The sequence below is a fragment of the Carcharodon carcharias genome, chromosome 1 (genome assembly GCF_017639515.1).
Source record: "Carcharodon carcharias isolate sCarCar2 chromosome 1, sCarCar2.pri, whole genome shotgun sequence".
NCBI lineage: Eukaryota > Metazoa > Chordata > Chondrichthyes > Lamniformes > Lamnidae > Carcharodon > Carcharodon carcharias.
The window spans coordinates 12,045,298-12,070,028 of record NC_054467.1 but is presented as its reverse complement, the minus strand read 5'-3'; the positions used below and the strand labels follow the sequence as shown (position 1 = coordinate 12,070,028).

The window sequence follows — 24,731 nt, the reverse complement described above, 5'->3', positions numbered from 1 at the left end:
ACTGAACTTGCCTTGCTGCTGACAGCCTCCCATCGGTTCATGTGGGCAGCCCCTGTGTTGCCTGATGTTCATCGAACCCGCTCCTTCTGGTCCGCACTTTCCCATGGACTTAAAAGATCCCATGGTACCATTCAAAAAAGAGCATTGGAGTTCTCTTCAGTTTCCTGGCCAATATTCATCTCTCAAGTAATATCAGTTATCAAATTGATGGTTTTGGGATCTTGCTCTGCACAAATTGGCTGCTGTGTTTCGTACATTGCCATGGTGATTATGCTTTCAAAGGTGCTACATTAGCTGCGAAGGTGAAAATTGCTGTACACATTCAAATTCTTTCTTAGCTAGTAGGGACTGAGGAGTATAAAAGACAAGTTTTCTAACCCCCTGCATTGTGGTACTTAGCATGGTATTCTGGCAGTCCCTCAGCATTAAGTGCCTCGATATATATAACAGTATTTTCACTTATCCTGCTACTCTGGGCATGAGATTGGGATGCAGTGGAATCCGAACAAGCATGAATGATTACGCCCAGACTCACAACCTTCGGTCCATGCAAAATGGACTTCACCTGGTTTGTGCTGTAAGATGCTACCATCTGCTGGTCAGTGGCTGCATGAACACAACTGAAACTGGGAGGAAATAGAACAGGGTTCTCCAAAAATGGTTAACTGCAAAACACACTCATCAGCATACTTCAAAAAGGTGCTTGTGATGTTCCTTAGGAATCACTAGGGATTGGAAATATTATATTTCTATTTGATCATGTTACTCCCCTTCCCTCTTGAAAGTCAATTCCTTACAGGCGTACAGCTTCAGTTAACTTTGGTCACATTATTCATGTGCCAGCTGTGACTGTGCTCAACAGGCCATTTGACTATGCAGACATATCACCAGTCCTACTCCCTGATACCCATGCATGCCCACTTTCAGCAAAAGCCACCAGACAGTGATCAGGAGCGGGGTTCCTGGGTGATACCCTCCCTCCCTCCACTCACCCCACCACTTTTCAGGGTAACTGAGGCCAATTGCAGTGCCCCAACATCCAGTCCAGTTATGCTGGCACATCAGGTCTAAGCCCTTCTTCCCTCCCTCTGTGTGGTTCAGTCACTCACTGTATAAAACAACTGAGCTAGGAGGTTAGTCCCTAGGATTGGAAATTTATATGTTGAATTAAGTGGAGCCGGAAATCCCCTGGCCATGACCTGTGTGGAAACGACAGACTAAAAGCTTTAAAGGTTTTGTGTCAAAGTTGCAAAAGATAAATGGGAGAACCATCCATAGAAATACATCCCCTGAAGGCCCTACACTAATTTTGAGGTAGAAATTTGTTTAAGGGACAATTTCGTCAGTGCAACCGAAACCAGGGTAAAGTAAAAACTCAGATAACGTATGATGGTGTAGTAATTGTAGCTTTAAGGAACATAATGACTGTAGCTTTAAAACTTAGTTTGTTGCATAGTGTGAATATAGTGCATATGACAGTGTGAACAAATCAGTTCTAAGTGTGGGGAACCTTAGAGTGGGATTTCTTCTAGTTATGGAGCTTGATGGAAGCATGTAACTGCTGCTGCAGCCTGTAAATAAAGCTTGATGTTGCTAAGGAGAAACCCATCTAATGAGAAGCCCATAACAATGGGTGTAGATTTTCTACTGTGGACATAATCTGGAAATTGCACCTAAAATGGGCTTGAAATTGTGTTGGTCAGGTTGCAGATCAAGTTTCCACTAAAATTCATTGATGTGATCACAAACTTCCATGGACCAGTGTGACCGGGGAATGTGTTTGAACACAATCAGTTCTTCCTATCTGAAATTTGATTGAAGAGAAAGCAGTTTTTCAACAAATGAAAACTCAGCTTTTTTGAAATTTCTTCGCCACTTTGGAGTCAAAGGAAAGCGGATTCTTGGGAGCAGGAAGAGGCCATTTAGCCCCCCAAGCCTGTTCTGCCATTCTATTAAGTCGTGATTTGTTCCTCAATTCCATTTGTTTGCCTTTTTTTCCATTTCCCTTACCCAACAAAAAATGATCAATCCCTGTCTTGAAAGTTCCAATTGCCTTCCTGTACCCACAATCTTCTGTAGGGACAGAGTCCCAGGCTGCTAGTGTCCTTTGTGCGAAAGAGTGCTCCCCTGTGTCAGCCCTAAATGGCCTGGCTCTGTGTCCCCTTGTTCTGGATATCCCCACCAAAGGAAATAGCTTATCTATCTCACAAAGTCACTTACAGCACTACAGGTCTATTATTCTAACCTATCAAATCATGTAATGCTTTAGTGAAAAAGCTTTAATGAAAATTAATAGGTAAATTAAAACTGGTAGGAAATTGGGTGATCTTTTAACCCATAAAAGGGGAATGCTCAGCCAAATGGATATTTCAGAAACTCAGATGTACTTCAAATATAAAGGTTAAATAATTTGAATGTTGTTGAAAAGATAGACAGGTTGCTGAAGTTTTTCATCTGCACTCATCAGGACAAACACAAGGATGCAAAATTTCAAATGATCACAACAATTTATGCTCCAGGAGAAGAGTGCTGATTGGTTGGCAAATCAAATCCGATTGGTTGCGGAGTTGCCAAGGAGAAAGCTATAGGGAACCTTAGGCTCCCCTAGCTCCCAGGTAATTCAAAAAAGGCTCAAGGCTTATACATATTCCTTTTGTTTGCAGGGAACAGGTTCTTGCATATGAATGCATGTCACTTCTAGCAAGAGTAAATGAGCCACAGTACGAGGTTGACTGATTATCTTAAATTGGTTGTTAGTGTAGCTATTAGCACATTCAGGATCGTTCACAAATGTTATCCCATTGTGGAATAACACCTAACAAAATAAAGAAGAAGGAATATGTTCAAGCTTTGTGCCTATCTATGAATTACCCGGGAGCCTGGGGAGCCTATAGGCCCCCATTGATTTCTCCATGGCCATGCTTTGGCCAATTAGAGTCAACTTTCCAACCAATCAGTAGCCTTTTCTCCTGTAGTATAAATTGTTGTGCTCACTTAAAATTTGGCATTTTTGCATTTGTCCTGCTGAGTGCAAGCTGTAAAGCTTCTGCAACGTCAATCTCTTTTCAGCAATACTCGGTTAAATAATTGTGCAAAATAACTCTTATTGCCTGTGAGCTTCTGGAGAAGTATTCCATCAAAACTACACAGTGAATGTATTCGGTTCCAACCAGGGCTTGGGTCTTAAAAACCAATTAACCTGCTCCTTGTCATTTTCACCAGAGTCTCATTAACTGCCCCCTGCCCCACCCCCACATGTTTCCATATGCTGGTCTTGCCTTTGTGGGTTGTCTCTGTTGTGGAGTGTGCAGGGGATTCAAAGAGTTCCTGAGCCCTTTCACAATTCAATGTCATGTTTCCTGTTTTGTTTCAAAGGAACTGGTGTGCCTACGTCCATACAAGACTCTCGCCTACTGTGACAATAGAGAACGCACAGGCATACGTGATGCAAACAACAAACCTATGCCCGTTGAAAGCGGAGCATTGCCAGCCTAGGTATGTCTCATCGCTTGTCTATATTGATTGACATTGGAAAATTGCTTATTGTGCAAAGTGTTAGACCTATTTATTGATTAAATAAATAAACAAGCTGAATTGAGACCAAGTGCATACCAGAAGATATTTGCCACAGAAGTAAAGAAGATTAAGGGGGTAATCTAATTGAGGGATTTAAGAGGATTATAGAATTTGATAGGGTAGATAGAGAGAAACTATTCCCTTTGGTAGGGGAGTCCAGGATAAGGGGGCACAACCTTAAAATTAAAGCCAGACCATTCAGATATCAGGGAGCGCATATTCACTTCCCGGAAAGCTGGAATTCTCTCCCCCAAAAAGCAATTGAGGCTGGGGGTGTTAATTGAGCCTTTCAAAACTGTGATTGATAGATCTCTTGTTCGGCAAGAGCATTGAGGGTTACAGAACCAGGGTGGGTAAATGGAGTTAAAAAGCAGATCAGCCATTATGTAATTGAATGGTGAACAGGCTCAAAGGGCTAAATGGCCTACTCCGGTCCTTCTGTTGCTAAGTGAGTTATCATATGTGATTTATTTTCTCTTCACTCAATTGTTAGGTATGATTGTAGTTTGGGATGCACTTCACAAAGCAACTGGTGAGGTCATGCCTCTTGTCATAAATATCTTTTCTTAAATGCATCTCACAGCAATGAGCTTGACTCGTAACTGCCCTCTGAAATGGTTACATTCAAGAAGGCTTATTATAACATTTGTACTCATGGAGTCTGTTCACGTTATCCATTAAGTATCCCAAAGTGTGTGATTACATGAAGTGCAGTTTACTTTATCATGGCCATCTCTTTCAAGTATCAGAAAAGAATAACATGAGTAATGTAGCCACCCACCTTCTCAGGGACAATTTGGGCAATAAATGCTGGCCTTGCCTGTGACACTCGCACTCAGTAAATGAATAAAAAAGGCCCAAAGCATGTGCATCCTTTAACTAAAAAAATAAAATCAAAATGGACCTAGGGTTGCCAATCCTCCAAGCTTGTCCTAGAGTCTTTGGGAATTAAAGTTTTAGTCCCAGGGCAATGCTGCAAGTACCTCAGAAGAAAGAGCATAGAGTTATTTTAAAAATGTGCTTTATTCATTTTCTTTAATCACATTCATTTAACAGTTTCATAAATGTAACTGGGTGAGACAGTTGGAGGCAGGAGCCTAGAGTTTCCAGGTGATAGCACTGGTATATTCTGCACAATTTCCCTAATATTGGCATTACCAGCTTAAAAGTGTACAGCATTTTAAGCACACATTCATTGCATTCAATGCAACTCGAGTTTCCATGACCTTTTGTGCTGGTTTTTAAAATGTTGTACGAGAAGCAGGTCCCACACACAAAACTGACCATGATCCAAGGGTGAATTAATCATCATTGTGTGATGCGATTAATTTTGTCTGTTTGTGGAGGGTCTTCATGGAGGGTCTAAAAATTAATCTGGATCTTTTGGTTGCAAGGGCACTAAAAACACGCTTTGAAAAGATTTGAATTATTTGTTTTATAACTTTAATAAGGAATCCCCCACTGTACAGTAATGTAACAAGAAAATAGCTCTGTACTTTTTTTAGTCATTTTCAGTCACTTAAAATCGGGTTATCGGAGTCGAGAATTGACACTGTGATTAAAAACACATTTTCAGCTGCATTAATCAAACTTCACCAAGTTATCACTCTTAAATATACCCGGGAACATTTTGAAAAGCAAATTTCTCTTTGAAGAATAAAGCCAAGTTTTAAAACTCTGTCCAATTCTGCTGAATCATGGCAGGTTTTGCATTGGTGAAATGCAAATGAGTTTGAGCAGAAACTTGAGAATAAAACCTTTTCAAAATTGGGGCAACTTGTGTTGGAATTGCTGGATACACCCAAAGCAGAAAGTCCAGCCCAGGGCACCACGTGATAGAGAATAAAAGCAGGGAGAGAGAAGGGAAGAGTGACAGAGGGAACTGCATGAATGTTCTCAATCTTAAAGATGAAGAAATTATCTCTTGATATGAGGTATTGGAGGCGAGGGTGGAGATGGTAGTTACTTCCAGGGGAAAGCAGTCTTTGGATCCTTTTGGCACTAGGACTGTACTTGGGATAATCCCGGCAACGAATGACTAGACCAGTTGTGTCAGGTACATTTGAGTTTCCACATGAATGTGGAGACAAAGGGGCTGTACCAGGGGAAAGAAAGCACAACATAAGTTCTGTCGAAGAGTCATACGGACTCAAAACGTTAACTGTGTTCTTCTCCGCAGATGCTGTCAGACCTGCTGAGTTTTTCCAGGTATTTTTATTTTTGTTTTTGTTTTGGATTTCCAGCATCCACAGTTTTTTGCTTTTAACAACATAAGAGGTGTTGTGATGGGTAGTGGTGGGGCCAGAGGAGAACTACTGAGTTTATATGGGGGAGCGTGTTTCTTTAATTCAGATGGTGAGTGTTGTGGAGCTGGGAGAAAGTTTGGAAATGAGGGCACCAAGGGAGATAGGGTCCAGGATGGGCTAGCTGATCAAGACCTCAGGTGCAGAGAGGCAGTGAGAAATGGGAAGATTGAGAGGGGAGCCATGGGCATGGTTTGGGGAGTTTCTGTGAAAAGTGAGATCAACATATGAACAAGGAGCAGGAGTAGGCTATACAGCCCCTCAAGCCAGTTCAGCCATTTAATAAGATCATGGCTGATCTGATAGTAACTTGAAATCTGCATCCACCCACCTCTCATCCCCTTGTTCACCAAAAATCTATCCACCTCTGCCTTAAAAATATTCAAAGACTCTGCTTCCACCATCTTTTCAGGAAGAGAGTTCTAAAGACTCATGACCCTCTGAGCGAAAAAAAAATCACCTCATCTCTGTTTTAAATGGCTGACCCCCTATTTTTAAACAGTGACCCCCTGGTTCTAGATTCTTCCACAAGAGGAGACATCCTGTCCACATCCAGCCTGTGAAGACCCCTCAAGATCTTATCGTTTTCAATCAAGTCACCTCTTCCTCTTCTAAACTCCAGCAGATACAAGCCTAGTCTGTCTAATCTTTCCTCACAAGACAACCCACCCATTCCAGATATTAGTCTGGGAACTCTTCTCTGAACTGCTTCCACCACATTTACATCCATACTTAAATAAGGTGACCAATACTGTACACAGCATTCCAAATGTGGTCTCACTGGTGCCCTGTACAACTGAAGCATAACCTCCCTACTTTTGCATTCAATTCCCCTCGTAATAAATGATAAAATTCTATTAGCTTTCCTAATTACTTACTGTACCAACATACTAGCCTTTTGTGATGCAAATGCAAATAGGAGAGGCAAGAAAAAAGGTAGTCCCCAGACTTTGTGTCTTGGGTAACTCGACCATTCTCCATTTTGGATGTGGTCAAGAAGAACAGACTCCATTTACTCATGATATATTTTAAATGTGTCTACCCTTCCTTCTTTGGTTACATAAAGTGTTATATAGAAATCTCTTTACGATGCCATAAGAGCTCTCTACTAACACAACTTCATGAATTTACACTAAAACAACTGGTTCCAGTGACTATACATTAAGTGAGCTGTGGCTTCTGTAGGTTCAATAGATAGGAAGTTTGTTTCCTCTATATCTTACCAAGCAGCCCACAAAAAAAAAATGGGAAGATGTGCAGATAAGGAACATCCATGTCAAGCTGCCGGTTACAGGCTGTGCACAGCCTCTGACCCATTGTCCCACGTTTCCTTCACATCAGTAAAACAGGAACAAGTTTACTTTTTTGCTTTGAAGAAAGCGAGTTACCATTTCTTTCTGAACACTGTGTACAGTATACATTAAATATATATAAATCATTGTGCAATAAATCTTTGATGAAAACAATTCCAATTTGATCATCACGTTAGGCATTTTGGAAGCAAATTTTATCTTTATACTTGTGAGTTAGAAAAAATACTTCAACATGAATAGAAACAAGGTGCAGGGGTATGGGGAAAAGGCACGGCAATGGCACTGGATCATAGTGCTCATTGGAGAGCTGCTCCAGATATGATGGGCTGAATGGCCTCCCTCTGTATCATTAAGATTCTGTGATTCTGTGCTTTGTTACTTCCATGATTTTGCTGAACCATTTCTTGAGTCTTCTGTGATTTAACTCTAACTACAAACTGGTGTTAATTTTTAAAAACGACTAAATGCTTTTTGCTGATCTTTTTTTAAATATTAGATTGTGCCGACACAATATGACTGACTGACAACTATTCTCACAGAAGGTCCTTAGTTTGAGTCCTGTCCTGTTCAGAACACACACACCCTCTGATCAAGGAAGCATGTGGTTGCCTTTCTGTTCCAGGCCTCCACCAATCCTGCTTCTCCACTAGATGGTATACAAGACCAGCCCCAAGGACAATTCTTCCTTTTTGCTGTGTCCCTTTTCCTCTGTGCAGCTCTGTCTGTTGGCTCTTCACAATTGCAGGGTTACTGCAGGGGATTGTAACCTATCTTCTCCTTCATTAGCTCGGTGACCTGATATGGTAGCCTAACTGACTGTGCTGTTGTGATACCAGATGGTACACTTCCTAAATGAAATTTCAAAACGAGGTTGGATCGCCAAAAGTCTTGAAAATTGAGGGTAATCTTCAACTTTCTCCCAAAAGGGGCCCGGAATCAGGGGAACAATCATGTTGCTTGCTAATTCTTGCTGTTAGGAGGCCGTGGCCATTTTGAGGCCAAGTCCTTATTAATATGCTTCTGGTGTGATAGGGGAATCAAGCAGGTAGCTCACCAGTTCTGGAACAATGGGAAATTAGCTGGGTCTCATGTTGAGCTGGGAGGCAAGTCAGATCAGCTCCTGTCTTAATGGGTGGTGAAACTGGAAGGCAAGGCTCACATGGGTCTATGACAGGCCAAAGTTTATTTTGGAGGTGTACTGTGTTGCATATTTTATATCTCATGGCTATGTAGAGATGACACACCAGTTTCTATGTGCGTATGGACTTTATTTACAAGGTTCTTTTTAAATGTCTGTTCCGTGCTTCTAGCTCCTAGCTTCCAGAAACTTTACAGTTTGCTTACTTTTCTCTGAGTCTACAACCAGGCTTAACTAATCAAGCACAATGAGCATCCTTCTCTAGCAAACAGACTCACATAATCAAACACTGAACAACTGAACACTACACACTGGCTAGAAAAAGATTACGTGGCTGTGAGATTGGGTAGGGAGTGGATGTACCCTGATTCATAAGGCATCACAACTATACAGCACGGGTTTAGATGAGTCAATTATTTTCCTGTCCTTCATTTTTATATGCAACCCCCATAGAATACAATATGAGGGCTGGATTTGCCAATGAAGAATAAAAAGGTGTTTGGGTTTTCAGCAGGGAGGGTACAAACATTACTCTTCTTCAGAAGACTTGCTTTTCACTTGCAGAATATACAAAACTGTGTCAGGACTGGATGACCTTTCCCCTTTATTTGTCTCTGAAGACCCTGAAGCTATCCTAATTCATAAAAACCGATGATATGAGGTAATTAACACCAGTATCGATGAACAGCATCAATATAATCTTGAAAGGTGCTGGAGATCTGAAATAAAAACAGGAAATGCTGGAAATACTCAACAATCCTGGCAGCATCCATGGAGAGAGAAACCGAATTAACATTTCAAGTCCAATGTGACACTTCCCTGGAACTGGAGAGAGGTCGAAATTTGATGTGTTTTTATGCTGTTGACAAAGGGGTGAAAGGCAGGTGGGGCAAAATAGAAGGTCAGGGATAAATTAGAGGGCGTGGAGATTAAATGACTAAGATGTCATGGAATACAGGACGAAGAGAGTGGTAATGATAGCATTAAAGTCTAAGTCTAAAGCATTGGCTCAGGGCAGGTGTTAATAGCAGAATAAAGGACTACTTTCTTTGTTTTGACTTAAGGTCATTGACAAAAGAACAAAAGGAGAGGTAAAGGGAACTCTTCTACACAATGAGTTTTGATCTCGAATGCATTGTCTGAAAGTGTGGAGGAAGCAGATTGAACTTTCAAAAGAGAATAGGATAAATACTTGATAAGGGAGATCTTGCAGGACTATGGGGAAATGGATAGGTCCTTCAAAGAGCAGCACAAGCCCAATTGGTCAAATGACCTCCAACTGTGCGCTACATTCCTATAATATTTCCTTGGGTGTTCTTCCGTTTGGCTATCGTAACTTTAGTGGAACACTGGAGTGAACTTCCTTGTAGTGGTTTAAAATGGCTTCCCACTGATCTGTCATGGCAGTCGACTGGGAAATTCCCAGCTCATATCCTCCACTTATTCAGATAAAAACAAAAAAACTGCGGATGCTGGAAATCCAAAACAAAAACAGAATTACCTGGAAAAACTCAGCAGGTCTGGCAGCATCAGCGGAGAAGAAAAGAGTTGACGTTTCGAGTCCTCATGATCCTTCGACAGAACTTGAGTTCGAGTTGAAATATAAGCTGGTTTAAGGTGTGTGGGGGGGTGCGGAGATAGAGAGAGAGAGAGAGAGAGAGAGAGAGAAGTGGAGGGGGTTGGTGTGGTTGTAGGGGCAAACAAGCAGTGATAGAAGCAGATCATCAGAAGATGTCACCAACAATAGAACAAAAGAACACATAAGTGTTAAAGTTGGTGATATTATCTAAACGAATGTGCTAATTAAGAATGGATGGTAGGGCACCCAAGGTATAGCTCTAGTGGGGGTGGGGAGAGCATAAAAGATTTTAAAATATTTAAAAATAATGGAAATAGGTGGGAAAAGAAAAATCGATATAATTTATTGGAAAAAAACAAAAGGAAGGGGGAAACAGAAAGGGGGTGGGGATGGGGGAGGGAGCTCAAGACCTAAAGTTGTTGAATTCAATATTCAGTCCGGAAGGCTGTAAAGTGCCTAGTCGGAAGATGAGGTGTTGTTCCTCCAGTTTGCGTTGGGCTTCACGGGAACAATGCAGCAAGCCAAGGACAGACATGTGGGCAAGAGAGCAGGGTGGAGTGTTAAAATGGCAAGCGACAGGGAGGTTTGGGTCATTCTTGCGGACAGACCGCAGGTGTTCTGCAAAGCGGTCACCCAGTTTACGTTTGGTCTCTCCAATGTAGAGGAGACCACATTGGGAGCAACGAATGCAGTAAACTAAGTTGGGGGAAATGCAAGTGAAATGCTGCTTCACTTGAAAGGAGTGTTTGGGCCCTTGGACGGTGAGGAGAGAGGAAGTGAAGGGGCAGGTGTTGCATCTTTTGCGTGGGCATGGGGTGGTGCCATAGGAGGGGGTTGAGGAGTAGGGGGTGATGGAGGAGTGGACCAGGGGAAAGATTAGCCATGGGCCCTGTTCTGATTCCTGCTGTAAAGTGTGGGGATGTTCAGCTGGAGAGCAGATGATACTCCACCCTAACCAATCCCCAACTCCTCCTGTAATATCAAAGGTGTCAGCCCTGGCTCAATGGGTAACATGCTGAAGAACATGGGTTGAACCCTTACTCCAGGCACTTAAGCAAATAAATTGGGTTGGCACTCCAGTGCAGTGCTGAGGGAGTGCTGCACTGGTGGAGGAGCCATTTTCTGATGAGACCCCCATCTGCCCTCTCAAGTGGAGATAAAAGATTTCACGGTACTATTTCAAAGAAAAACATTGAAGTGCCCCCCAGTGTCCCTGCCAATAATTAACCCTCAACCAGCTTCACTAAGACGTATTGATCATTCATCTCATTCCTGTTTGTGGGAGCTTGCTGTGCTTTAAACTGACATTTCCTACATTACAACAGCGACTACATTTCAAAGGTACTTCATAGACTGTAAAAACCCTTTGATACATCCTTGAGGCACTGAAAAGAGCTATAGAAAAATGGAGACTTTCTTTCAGCCAGCGTCTGTGGTGAAAGATCAATGTGAATAGCAGCAATTTGGGCGCAGGATGAGGGACTGCCTGCTGCCTGTGGGACTGTGCCTCAATAGGGTGTTTCTGTCAGAGGAGCCAAGAGCAGAGAAATCATGTAGAATCCCTAGCAATGGGCTTGCACTTGTTAATGCTATTCAAAATACAATATATCATCAGCAGCACTGACATTTGTCTGACTGAGATTACGCTTTCTGCTTTTCTTCTTGCAATGCAATCAAGCCCATTCACCTTGAAACAATAAAAAGCATCAAATCTATTCTCCGAGACAGAAATGAAAAGCAGTTATTATCGAATCAAGCATTCTTCCTGCAGAAATTGAGTGAAGAGATAATAATTAAATATCAAGCGGACAGATGCATCATTTACCTCCATCATCAACATCAGCCAGATGTTGCTGCATCTGCATCAGCTGATCCTTATACTGAATAGAGCCTCATGCAATGTTTATTACCCTGTAAGTATATATTATGGTTCAGTCGGAACTCTCATTGTTAATGAGGTAATTTATTTAAATCGTTCAAGTCACTTTAATCAATATATTTATACAGCCTCACCATGTTAAAAATACTGTGCAATATAGTGAAGCCCTACCAGCAGTCCATATCCCCTTTTGTGAGAGTCTTTTGGTCTGCTCTCTCATCCCTCCAAAGGTTACAAGCATTTTTTCACATAAGGAATGGATGGGGGATTAACTGGTCTTCCCAGTACCCTCCATGTTCTTAATAAAATCATGAGAATTGTGAATGACTCCTAGGCTGGGACCTTCTGTGCCCGCTGGCATCGGGTGTGTTCAGTGGCATGAGCGGACAACATGGCAAAAATTGGTTTCACGACATCGTGAAATAAGTTAGTAATCGCCTGCTCAGCCTGTTGATAGCGGGCCACATTCCCTGCCATCAGACTTTGGGAACCTCATTGTAATATGTCAGTATATCATTATAAGCCCAGCCTGCCGGAATCGTTCACCCCCATCCTCCCTGGCTGGATCATCCATCCACATCGGCATGATTGTTTCACAACAGCATATAAAAGGCATGCACTTGGCGGGCTGCACATTGAGGGGAACTTGGAGGTGAGTGCACAGCAATATTGCGGATGGAAATCTCGACCGGGTCGCCTGTTGGACTTCAGGGTTGAGGTACGGTGGGGGTAGTGGGAGCAAGGGCTGCCCTGCGGTTGAGGCAATTTAGCAGTGGAGGGCGAGGGTTGCCCTGCGGTAGAGGTGACTTGGGAGTGGAGGCAGAGGTGGGTGAGGGAAGCGGCCATGCCTGAGGGAAACCTTGCATAAAGTGACCATTCCTCTGCAGCTGGAGTGGGGCGGTGGTGGGTGGGGGTTCGGGCAGTCCATGCAGCGCACTAATCTCGGGCCATCCAAGTGGTGACCAGCACTCTCCAGGATGCGTTAAGGGGCCTTCAGACTTAACCAGGACAGGTTCTTAGTACACCCGTGCTAACCCACGCTTCTCTCTCTTTCCTCCTGCAGGAGGAGTGCATCAGGATCATGGAGCCTGGTGACCTAGCTGTGTGCCTCGTGGCTTACACAGAGCAAAGAAAATGGAGGAGAGCGATGAGGCACCTGGCTGCGCAGAGGGAGGAGCAGTACCCTCTGGAAGAAGGGGTGGCTGGGGCTCCTGCACAAGCCGCTAAAGAGTCATAGCGAGCCGTCAGTGGATGGCGCTGAGCTAGATCCAGGGTCCAAAGGTGCTGCCTTGCATTCTTGCAGATGATCGATAACCAGTGTTGCCGAAGACTGAGCATGTCTAGGGAACTGGTTGGTCACATCTGCCAGCTACTGCAGAATTTGGCGCCACAGAACATGGAGGGCATCCACTGCCAGTAGCCCTGAAAATGACCAAGGTGCTCAATTTTTATGCCAGTGGCTCCTGTAAGGGTTCCACAGGTGACCTCTGTGGGATATCACAAGCCTCCAGCCACAAATGCATCCATGAGGTCATGGATTGCATCTTCCCAAGGGCAAAGTTTGTGCATTTTGCCCGTTGACCAGGACAGCCACAATGCAAGAGCGATTGGATTTGCCCAGATCTTGGGTTTCCCACAGGTGCAGGGTGCGATTGACTGTACTCAAGTGGCACTCAGATTTCTGTCACAGCACACAGTCAACTGTGTCAACTGCAAGGGGTTCCATTCGCTGAATGTGCCGCTGAGTGTGCGACCACCACAAACGCATCCTGCAGGTCTGCACATGTTTCCCAGGGAGCGTCCATGACTCTTACATCCTTAGTAGGTCTCAGATCCCTGACGTCTTCCAGTGTCCAGAGAGGCTGCAGAGTTGGCTTCTTGGGGACAAAGGCTACCCACAGAGGCTGTGGCTAATGACACCTGTGTGGTGGCCTCAGACTGCAGCAGAGCAAAGGTATAACAAGGCCCATGCTGCAACTCACAACTTGGTGGAGCAGACCATCGGGATGCTGAAGATGAGGTTCCAGTGCCTGGGCCTGTCTGGTGGAGCCCAGCAATGTAGTCCACAGAGGGTGTCATGCATTGTCGTCACCTGCTGTGCCCTTTACAACCTGGCGCTGCAATGGGGCGAGGAGCTGGCTGAGGAGGAGACGGAGGAGCTGGAGGTCTCCTCTGATGATGAGGACACTGATGGGGATGAGGGTGAGGAGGTCCTCGAAGGTGACAATGACAATGATGAGGCCCTTCACTGAACAGATGAGGCAGGCATGCTCGGGAGGCTCTCATGGCCGCTATATTTGTGGAGGATAATGATGACATGCAGTGAGCAGACCACAAGGATCCTCTTATAGCATCTGTGAATGTTTGACTCCAGTCTGGCTTATGGCAATGCACATACCCTCCATGATAATGCTCCTGTCATGGAGGTGCATTGGAGGTCCTAATAGTCACTCATGATAACGACATGCAGTGAAGACACTCTATAGTCCTTCACATAGCATCTGGGAATGTCTGACTCCTACCTGTCCGAGGGCAGCTCGCTTGCGCTCTGTGATCAGGGTCATATCATAGATACACAGCCATGAAACTTCGGAAGCATCTGACCTTCTGTCCGTCTTCAGCATCTGAGACCTTCAGGAGCACAGCGTCACTGGTCACACATGCTGAAGAGATGGGGGCCAGCCCCACCTTAAAAGTGCTGAGAGCACACAGAGAGAATGACAAAACTCTGTGACGCCTGCCCAAAATATTCTGGCAGCAATGACCAGCACCATCAAGGTGCAGGCATCACAAATGTGTTCAGGGAATGTGAGGCTGGACCATCACTTTGGTCTGAAGGCTGCACAAAGCAAAGGGAAGAGGCCCTGGACTGAGACACCTGCCTTTGTCTTGTGCAGAAAGGTTTCATATCTGAGTGACACAAACACTGCTGACCAGAACAAGGAGCCATAGGCAGGGAGACATTCTTGGGAGTTTATTGACAATAGTGAACAGAATGTACAAGAGATTAACACCCATGCTCAGGCTGTGCAATTACATTTTCTTAACTTTTGTAACCCTGCTGTTACGTCTTGGCTCTCCCCAGCCATCCAAAATGGAGGTGGAGGCAGCCTGCTGACTGCTATGCCCCATTTGTGATGACCTTGGCAGGCGTCCTTTGGGGACCGAGACCTGGAGGGTCCTGGCCTGCTTTCTTGATCCTGCTGTGTGGCAGTGGCACCCTCCTCAGCCTGTGGAGTTGGAGCTGCTGAGGTCACAAGAAGTGGAAATTTGGATGGGCCAGACACCCCTGGAGTCATTTGGATGGATAGCCCTGGTGGGGGGTGGGGGGGGGGGTGGTGTTCGCCTGCTGAACCTCCTCCCTATAGGTACCAAGGGCCCCTGGCTGACTCCTTGAGCAGAAGGGGTAGCTGGAATGAGGTTGAGCTGCCCCACACCCCTCTCGGATACACTGTTGGAGGCCAACTATGGCATTAGCAATGGAGTTGAGTTCATTCATGCAGTGCAGGAGCAACATCCTGGACCAAAGTCTCCTTGATGGCCGCCATCCTACTAGTGTTGACCTCAGTGCATTGGCATGTCGGCACTATCACCTCAGTCTGAAGGTGGAGTGACTCCTCCATCTTGCCTTGCAATCTGAGGAGTGCAGTGGACATCCCTTCCTGATGTTCCTGAGCTTGCCTTTGCAGCTCCAGCAACTGTGACAGGACCGAGTCCAGAGGTTCCTCATCTGAATCAGACTCGGCAAATATCTGGCCTTTAGCAGTCCTCCGACTGGAAACCTGGAAAGTTCCTGCCACGGCCTGTTGTGGATCAGACAGTGCGATGTGCTGACCAGATCATGACCTCAAGACTACTCTAAAGCAAGGTCCCACTGAGGTGTGTCTCCCTGCGCTGGTGGAGGTTGCAGGTGAGTGCTGTGATGTGACTTCAAGGAGGGAGCTTGCAGATTCTTTTTCAGAGGTTTCTTCGGGCCTTGATTGGATGCCCTGAACCGTGGGCTCTGTCGACAGTTTCCAAGGTGTGTCTGCAGAAGCAAAGGGAGATAATTAGTGCATGGCAGTGAACTGTGAAACAGAAATATCACTCACAGCTTGGTTGTCTGATGGATGTTGCACTGCTGGATCTTCGCTTGGTAGAGCACTACCGACCTCACTGTCAGCACAGGAATGGTCCAGATCCTTGCTGGCCAGCTGGACGGCTCTGTTTTCAAATTCCGTGAGGACCTTAATTTCAGGCATTCCGCCACTGGTCTGCAACCTCTCCCTCTTGTTGTGTGTCAGCTTGTCCTGCATGAGTAGAGCTGGAGAGAGTGTAAGCAGGATGCCGCCAGGTCAGATGATAAATTTGCCTGGCACATGTGGGGGATGAGTGGTCCCATGGACAGGATGAGGACAATGAAGGCATGTGTGAGAGAGTGAATGGTGATGTCCCTTGAACTAGCAGTGAGTGAGGACCCTGTGGCTGTGTGGTGGGTTTGTGAGTGTGTGAGTTGAGAGTGATGAGAAGAGTGATTTACCCTGGGTGAACAGAGGAGGTCATTCATCCTCTTGCGGCACTGGGTGGCTGCCCTCTTTTGCAGGGCATTGGCACTGACCACCGCTGCCATTACCTCCCAAGCCGGATTAGTGAAGTTGCTGCCCATCCTGCGGCCAGAGCAGGGGTAGAGGACATCACGGCGAGCCTCCACTGTGTCCAAAAGGTGCTCAACTGACGCATCATTGAAGCTGGGGGCTGCAGTCTTTCTGTCTTTTGGGGCCATGTCTTCTGTGCAGCAGTCATGGGCTAGAAGCACTGAGAGACGTGCGCATGGCTGCACATTAAATGACATGATGAAGTGGTGACGTGATGTCATGGCGGGTGAATGAGAGCCCCCCGCCGTGGAAACAGCAGCAACATTCCTGTTTCCCAGGAATGCATAATTAATGCTGCAGGTTTGAGACAATACAGCCTGAAAAGCTGCTATTGCTACCACACTTAGTGCAAATCTGGGACAATTCCGCCCCAAGTTAAGTAAAAAAATATTATTTGAATATATTGAATAAATGTTGGTGAAGGAGAAGTGATGGGTTGGTACCTAGATTTTTAAAAACTCACTCATGAGATGTGGCATCGCTGGTAAGGCCAGCATTTACTACCTACCCTAATTGCCCTTGAGAAGTTGGTGGTGAGCTGCCTTCTTGAGCCACTGCAGCCCATGTGGTGTAAGTACACCCACAATGCCCAATTTCTCACAGGAGCCCTCAAACAGGCAGCAGGTCCCTTATTTGAAAAAAATATGCCTGAAGCATATATCATGCATGTTCCCTGGATGCCTATATTTTTGCTCCAAGCAAGATGGTAGACAGCACACTTCTGGTTTATAATGAGCATGTGCTTCCTCTTGCCTGTCATATTGAAGGCTCAGGCACCCAGTTAGTGCCCAAAACACAGTGCAACACCATTGAATTTTTCGACCCACAGCCTATCTTCCAAATGTTGATGAATGAGCAATGTTCCACATGCTGTGCTGCCATTGCCAGGATGATGTGGTGTTAAATTGCTGTCAACTGCGTAGGCGGGGCAAGTCTTTGTTCCTTCTCTAATCCTCGCAATTAAATGGACCTGGCATTTTATCATAATCAATTTTATTTCTATTTGGGGAGGACATTCTCTCCCTTACCCTGACTTTTATGCTAAGAAAATATCATTCATTATTGGGGTAGCTGTGGGTAGGGCACGGGAGGGGGCAGAGTGGAGTAGGGTTGGGGTGCTCGACTGACTGACGGTTCTCTCTAAATATCTCTCTCATCAGTTGCTAGGAGATAGGCGGCAGTGGGCTGAGTAGCCTTCGCTCCCATTGGATATCCATTTACTACCACCCAATGGCATTGCTGTCATCAGAACCTGACAGAGACTGCACCATTTTCTCCTTCCGTTCTTACCACCCCCACTCACCACACCCCAGCCCCCACACCCCACCCTCCATCTCCTCTCATTACTGCTGACTACTTGTTAAGGACTGTGACAAGGATGATTTTTTTCTCATTTTCTCGCACTGTTTCTGACAGCTGGCTTCCTGCTCTGCATTACAGGGTCATATAAGAGGCTGAATTAAGCTCCCATTAGTGGCAGTATTTATACAATCTGTTGGCATTTCTAGCTTTTCCACTGTCAATGGGGTATTAATTTGATACGAAAACACAAGCCAACTGTTCAGCTGAATACCAACCACCATAGCCAGGAATAATCTGAGGTAATCCTGAAAATAGCTTCATTAACATGTAGAGCAAACACTTCTTTAACTCGTTAATGCAAAATTAATGTTTCACCGCAGTTTATGATAAAACTCACAGCAGTAAAAGAATCCACCTTGGTGCCAATAGAGATCGTTAACGGTTTTCCAACTAATAAGGGTGGTAGCTATGGGCCGAATTTTACGTGCCCTCAGTAGGGGTGGAGTGGGAGGGGGGGCGGGGGGGGCGGCGATGGGCGGCGTGTATCCCACCACCTTCCCATCCCCCCAGTGCTCATCCCTGTAATACTGAGGGCAGGCGGGCATGAAATGGGCAACCCATCCATCATATTAAAATGACCAATTAAGGGTCAATTAGGCTTGTTATCAAGCCTATTGGCCCTAATAATATGCCACCCACACCATAGTACGTCTGGCGTGGGCAACCGGTGCTGGAGTGAGAATCCCAATTTTTAATCTGAAATGGTTAAAGGGAGGGAAGTGGGGTGGTTGTTTTTCGGAGGCTGTCCTTTGCCGATCGTGGGGCTGCCCTTTACCCACTTCCTCTCTTAAACCCACCCTCTCCCCCTAATTGTCCCTGTCCCTAACACTCCTAAAACCTGCCCGGCCCAAGACCCCAGACTTACCATCTCTGGGGATCCTTAACCTTGGGCCCCACTCCTCAACTGCAGTCCCAGCAGCTGCCACTGATGCCTTCCTGGCGCTGCAGGGTCAATCAGACTGGCCGGCAGCTCCAAAGGGTGGGATGTCCACCTCAATGAGGGGTGGAGCCCCACTCAGCCCTGGTTAATGAGCCCTGCAGAGCTTATGGCTGTGGGGCTGCTTGACGTGTTGTCGGTCAAATTCACGCTGACGTGGTTTCTGGGGAAGGGTGGGGGGGAGCATGCCATCCACACACCCACCACCACCTCCCCAACCCCCACCCCCCCACCCCCCCACCCCCCCCCCCACCACCACTGTTTTATTCGGCCCTATGTCTTTTTTCCATTCATTCTCAGGATACAGGCACCACAGGCAATGCCAGAATTTACTACCCATCCCAAGTTGCCCTTGAGAAAGTTGTGGTGAGCCATCTTCTTCAACCATGATAGTCTGTGTCGTAAAGGTGCTCCCACAATTCCTGTTCCAGGAATTGATTCAAGAACGATGAAGGATCCGCAGTATAATCCCAAGACAGGACGGTGTCTGACTTGCAGGAGCTTGTGGTGGTCGCGTTCCATGTGCCTGCTGCCCCAGGTGATGGAGGGTGTGGATTTGGAAGGCATTATCAATGAAGCCTCAGAGGAGTTGCTGCAGTGCAGCTTGTGGATGGCACACATTGTAGCCACAGTGCATTGGTGGTAGTGGGAGAGGATGTTTAAGGTGGTGGATGATCAAATGGATTATTTCTCCTGGATGGTGTCAAGCTTCTTGAGTGTTTGTGCAGCTGCACCCAATCCAGGCAAAAGGACAGTTTATCATCACACTCCAGGCTTGTGCCTTGTAGGTAATGGAGAGTCAAGGGAGTCAGGATTATGTCTGGTTTACTTATGCAATTACAGAATTTTTTGGCTGGTCCAGTTGAGATTCTGGTCCATGTTGACCCCCAGGTTGTTGATTGTTGGGACTCAGCAATGGTATTGCCATTGACTACCAGGAGGAGGTGGTTATGTCTTTTCTTCTTAGAGATGGCCATTGCCTGGCATTTGTCTGGCATAAATGTTGCTTGCCACATATAAACCCAGCCTTTTCTGCATGCGGTCACGGGCTGCTTCACCCTCTGAGCACTTCAAAATGAAGTTGAAAATTGTGCAATTGCCAAAGTACTGGTGATGTAAAGAACATAGATGAAGAAGGTAAACATTTCACAATGCAACAAACTGATTTTTATCCTTTCATGGGATGTGGGTATCACAGGCAAAGCCAGCATTTGTTGCCCATACCTGATTACCCTGGAACTGAGCATTTCAGAGGACACCACATCACACTGGAGTTATGACAATCAATGATTGTTTCATGGTCACCATTACTGAGATGAGCTTTCAACTCCAGATTTATTAATCTGAATTTAACTTTCACCAGCTGCCATGGTGGGATTTGAACTCACGTACCCAGAGCATTAGCCTGGGCCTCTGGATTACTAACTCAGTGATGTTAGCACTACATCACCATCTCCCCTCAGAATGCATGCTCATTGTCAAATTCTAACACAAGGGCGGGGATTTTCCAGCCGCCAGGATTGTGTGGTCCTGCCGAGAGTCAATGCCGAATCTCCTGCGGCAGGTCCTGCCACAACGGGGCCGGAAAATCCCAGCCAAAATCTTGCTCAGTGGGAGACTCTGGCATGGATCTATGCTCCTGAATTTCCAGTGATGAATGGGGGGTGCAGTCGGGACATTGAAAGTCAAAATACTGACGTCCATGCCCAGTTCTACAACTATGTTCCCCTCAAAAACAAGCCAGATAGGGAATGGGTTCTTGCAACATTTCTCCTCCTAACCCTTCATTGACCCTCAGGTACCAGTTCGAGGCCTGACCGACAACAACAACTTATATTGATATAGCACCTTTAACGTAATGGCATAATTGAATGCTCCCACCCTCCAGAAGCAGGCTAGGAGGTGGGGAAGTGAGGCATACAATTGTGTAGGCAGGTGCGGGGTGGACAGCCACCATAGCGGTATTGTCATTGGTCTGATATTCTGGAGACCCCAGTGCATGGGATGTGGGCATTGCCAGCCAGACCAGGACTTATTACCCATCCCTAGTGCCCCCTAGTTTATAGGGAATTTAAGAGTCAACCACATTGCTGGAGTCACATGTAGGCTAGGCCAGGTAAGGATGGCAGATCTCCTTCCCTAAAGGGCGTTAGTGAACCAGATGGGTTTTTATAACAATCGACAATGGTTTCATGGTCATCATGGGACTTTTAATTCCAGATTTTTATTGAATTCAAATTCTACCATCTGCCATGGCAGGATTCAAACCCAGGTCCCCAGGGCATTACCCTGGCGTCTCTAGACTACTAGCCCAGAGACAATACCATTATGCCATCACCCAGCCCGTGGTAGAGTTTTGGATACCCTTAGGTTTCTGGACAGTAGAATGTGTGAGGCTGGCCAGGAGTGCGTTGTATAGACAAATCTCGAGGTAACAGAATGGATGAGGGGCACCATGCTTGATGACCACTGGATTCTGGTATGGTAGATCACCAGCTGTGTGGCTGATCTGGAAGTGCATCATGCTTAGTTTGAAAAAAAATAAGATTGCCTTGTTAAAGAAAATAGAAAACTAAAAGCTGTTTTCCACACTAAGCCTTCAGAATGTTTCTATTTATAGATACCAGACGCTGAACCGCCCAGCCTACAGAATGAGGCACAAGATAGTGACATCATTGGAATGGAGGTGCTGCCCTGGATATACTGGAGCTAACTGCCAACCTAAAGGTCAGTATAGAGCTTATCAGTCTGAGTGCTTAGCCCAGGCCTTAACCCATTTAAGTCCCATATTTAGCTCTTGTCACTGACTCCTCCTTCTTGTTTTCAAATCCCAACACAGCTTTATCCCTGTAATCTCAGCCAATCCTGGAGAACACTTGGCACTTTACCAACTCTTATCCTATGGGCACGATTTTAACTCTGTGTAAAGTAGATGTGTTTTGAACGAGTTAAAACTGAGCCCGTAATATGTGTTTCACCCCCCAACCCCCCCCCACCCCCAATCCCCTCACCGGGCTTCACTATTCACTTGGCCATCCCAAACGTTGTCACCTTCACCACTGTCTTCAGCTCTTCTCCAAACCTCTATTTTGACAATGTCTTCAATCACCTTCTTACATATCATCCACTCCTTTCCTATTTCTTGCATAGTATGATCACCTATAATCACCTGTGAAGTAATTTTGGGCATTTGACAGATGAGAGGCACTATATAGCTGTAACTTATCACATCATTGAGCTTTGCAGCACCGAATGGGACCATTCTCTCCCATGCACCTGGTCTTTGAAAGAGCTCCCAGTTACTATCGCTCATTTGCTCTTCTTCAGAAAACTTGTCAAGCATTCCCTTTTCAAAGTTACTATTGAATCTGTTTTCACCACCCTTTCAGGAAGTGTCTTTCAAATTGTCACAACTCACTATTTAAAAACAATTCACCTTGTCTCCCGAGAGGAACACAGTTAACGTTTCGAGTCCATATGACTCTTCAACAGAACTGTTGAAGAGTCATACAGACTCGAAACATTAACTGTGTTCCTCTCCGCAGATGCTGTCAGACCTGCTGAGTTTTTCCAGGTATTTTTATTTTTGTTTTGGATTTCCAGCATCCGCAGTTTTTTGCTTTCACCTCATCTCCTCTCTGTTTCTTTTGTCAATTTCCTTAAGTCTGTGTTCTCCAAGAAGCAAACCTTTCACCAGTGGAACCAATTTTTTCTTATTTACCCCATCAAAATCCCTCATCAGTTTGAACTTCTATTAAATCCCCCCATAATTTTATCAGCTCTAAGGAAAACAAGTTCAGCTTCTCCACCCTCCCCACGTAAGTGAAGTCTCTCATCCTTGGTATCATTCTGGTAGATGTCCTGTGTACCCCCCTCCAAAACCTCCATCCTGAAGTGTGGTGTCCGGAATTGGAATGAAAGGCATGTAACTCTAACTGAGGCCAACTAATGATTTATAAAGGATTGTCATTACCTCCTTGCTGTTGTACCACCCTGTCTCTATTACGGTCTAGTGCAAGAGTATTTGGTGCCCTTGGCAAACCCTCAGAATTGCATGCCCCCTCACCACCAGCTCTCACCCGTCCTCAACACAATTAACTTTCAAAAATGAATATTGTGCGTTGGAATGAATAAAAAATTTGCATTTATAATTACAGATTTATTTTACATGATAAAGGAGAATATTGTGAGAAAGACTGTACATTCTCATTGTTCCATGCTTTTCACTGAATTTGTATTAGAAGAAATGTACATTATGCGTAATGTGGCTCACATGATATAATACTGTGTGTTCCTGCAACAGCTACGAGATGATTTTATGCACAATTTACACAACCAATAATCATTCCGATAAAGTCAGATAGATCAAATTACCTTCTTTAATATTATTTACTGGTTTGCAATTTTGGAATAGTCATTTGATGCATAAAATTGTAAAACTGTGGCATAAATAGAATGAGGAATATGAAATTTTGGGAAAGACTGCAATGTAAATACATGGAAATCTATATGTATGCCAGTATTTGTGGAAATATATCAGTAGATCTAGGCCTTTCATTCTCACTGCTGAAGCCTGTTTGTTTACTCATGTAGTTTCATGAATAGCTTATTGAGATTTTTGCTGCATCCCCCAAATTTTGCTACTCTACCCAACCACCTAGATTGCTTAATCGCTGTACCGGCCTGTCTCTATTGAAAAGCTGCAGTATTCTGTATAATTATTTTCAACAGCTTTATCAACTTGTCCTGCCCCCTATGTGAAATGCAACTCTTACCCTTGATCTAAATAAAGGGTTGAACATGAATGTGAAAATCAAAACAGACTATTAACACGAACACACCAATGATCTACCAGTAACACAAGTATTTATGTGTCACTCAGGCTAGCATTTTCACTGCCTCTGGGACTTCTTATGCAAAGTTACAGTGTTTGGGCAGAGAATTTCACTACATGTAGATTAGTGTAGGGGCAGAATATTGGGCTCGTCGGGCAGGCAAACGCCCAACCTGAACAAGTTAAAATGACGCGCACTCGTGCAATTTTTCGGTCAGCGGGTGTGGGCGGGAGTCGGCTGCGTGCCCGCCGACAATTAACAGGCCTATTAAGACCATTAAGGGCCTAACTAAATGAAAGTTTTCACTGCCCGTCCAACCTTATGGTTGGTGGGAAGGCGAGAAGGTTCAAGCGGCCTTTGGATTTTTTGCGAAACCTCATCCACGGGCGAGTTGAGGTTTCGATCAGCAATTTAAAAAAAAAATAATTTCTCACACTAATTTGTAACACCTCCCTGCTCATGTGACAGACAGAGTCACATGAGGGGTCATGTTATTAACATTTTTAAATACTTTATTTTTTTATTTTCAAAAAGCTCCAGCTCGCTGAGGCAGCTCTGTGCCTCAGGGAGCTTTTACTACGCGCACTCATGCGCATGTGCGAAGTTCCGCGTTCGCCCTCCTGCCCGCAGCCCCACAAAGGCAGCGCTGAGCACTGTGGCGCGTAATTCATGCTGGCTGGCCGGTAAATGGCCAGCCGGCATGAAATGGCGGTCGTGGCCCAATCGCGGGCAGCGGTCTGATCCGCGGCCATTCACGCTCACTCCCGCCGAGCCCGCCCGACAACCGGAAAATCCGGTTGCAGGATTTGCAATAAATGAATTTGCCCCCTCCGCCTAAAATCCATTGCAAACTGGTGCAAGTCACTTGTCTTCCACTGTTGCCATTTTGAGGGAAGATTCTGAGTCCGGAGCTAAGGTTTTTGACACATTGCTTGATGCTGAGCTCAGCCCCATTGCTTATATCCACTCCATTACCAGGCTGCCTTCTTCAGCCTCCTCAACATTTCCCACCTCCGCCCTTATCCCTCCCCGACAATGCTCTGGAACCCTAGTCCACATCTTCATCACCTTGAAGCTTGACTTTTTATCCCACCAGCCAACCCACCTCAGCTCTCCACCAGCTACAGTCCATTCATAACATTACCTCATCCACACACATCCCTGCCTCTCATCAT

General features: G+C 45.3%; 1 protein-coding gene across 1 annotated transcript in view; it reads left to right on the top strand.

The window, feature by feature from the left end:
• Positions 1-24,731, top strand: part of LOC121292221 (multimerin-1-like) — a 61,144-nt gene that overhangs the window by 3,490 nt on the left and 32,923 nt on the right. Inside the window, exons 2-3 of the mRNA XM_041213969.1 lie at positions 3,376-3,495; positions 21,342-21,448. Of these exons, the coding sequence (XP_041069903.1) occupies positions 3,376-3,495; positions 21,342-21,448 (227 nt within the window). The remainder of the gene's footprint in view (positions 1-3,375; positions 3,496-21,341; positions 21,449-24,731) is intronic.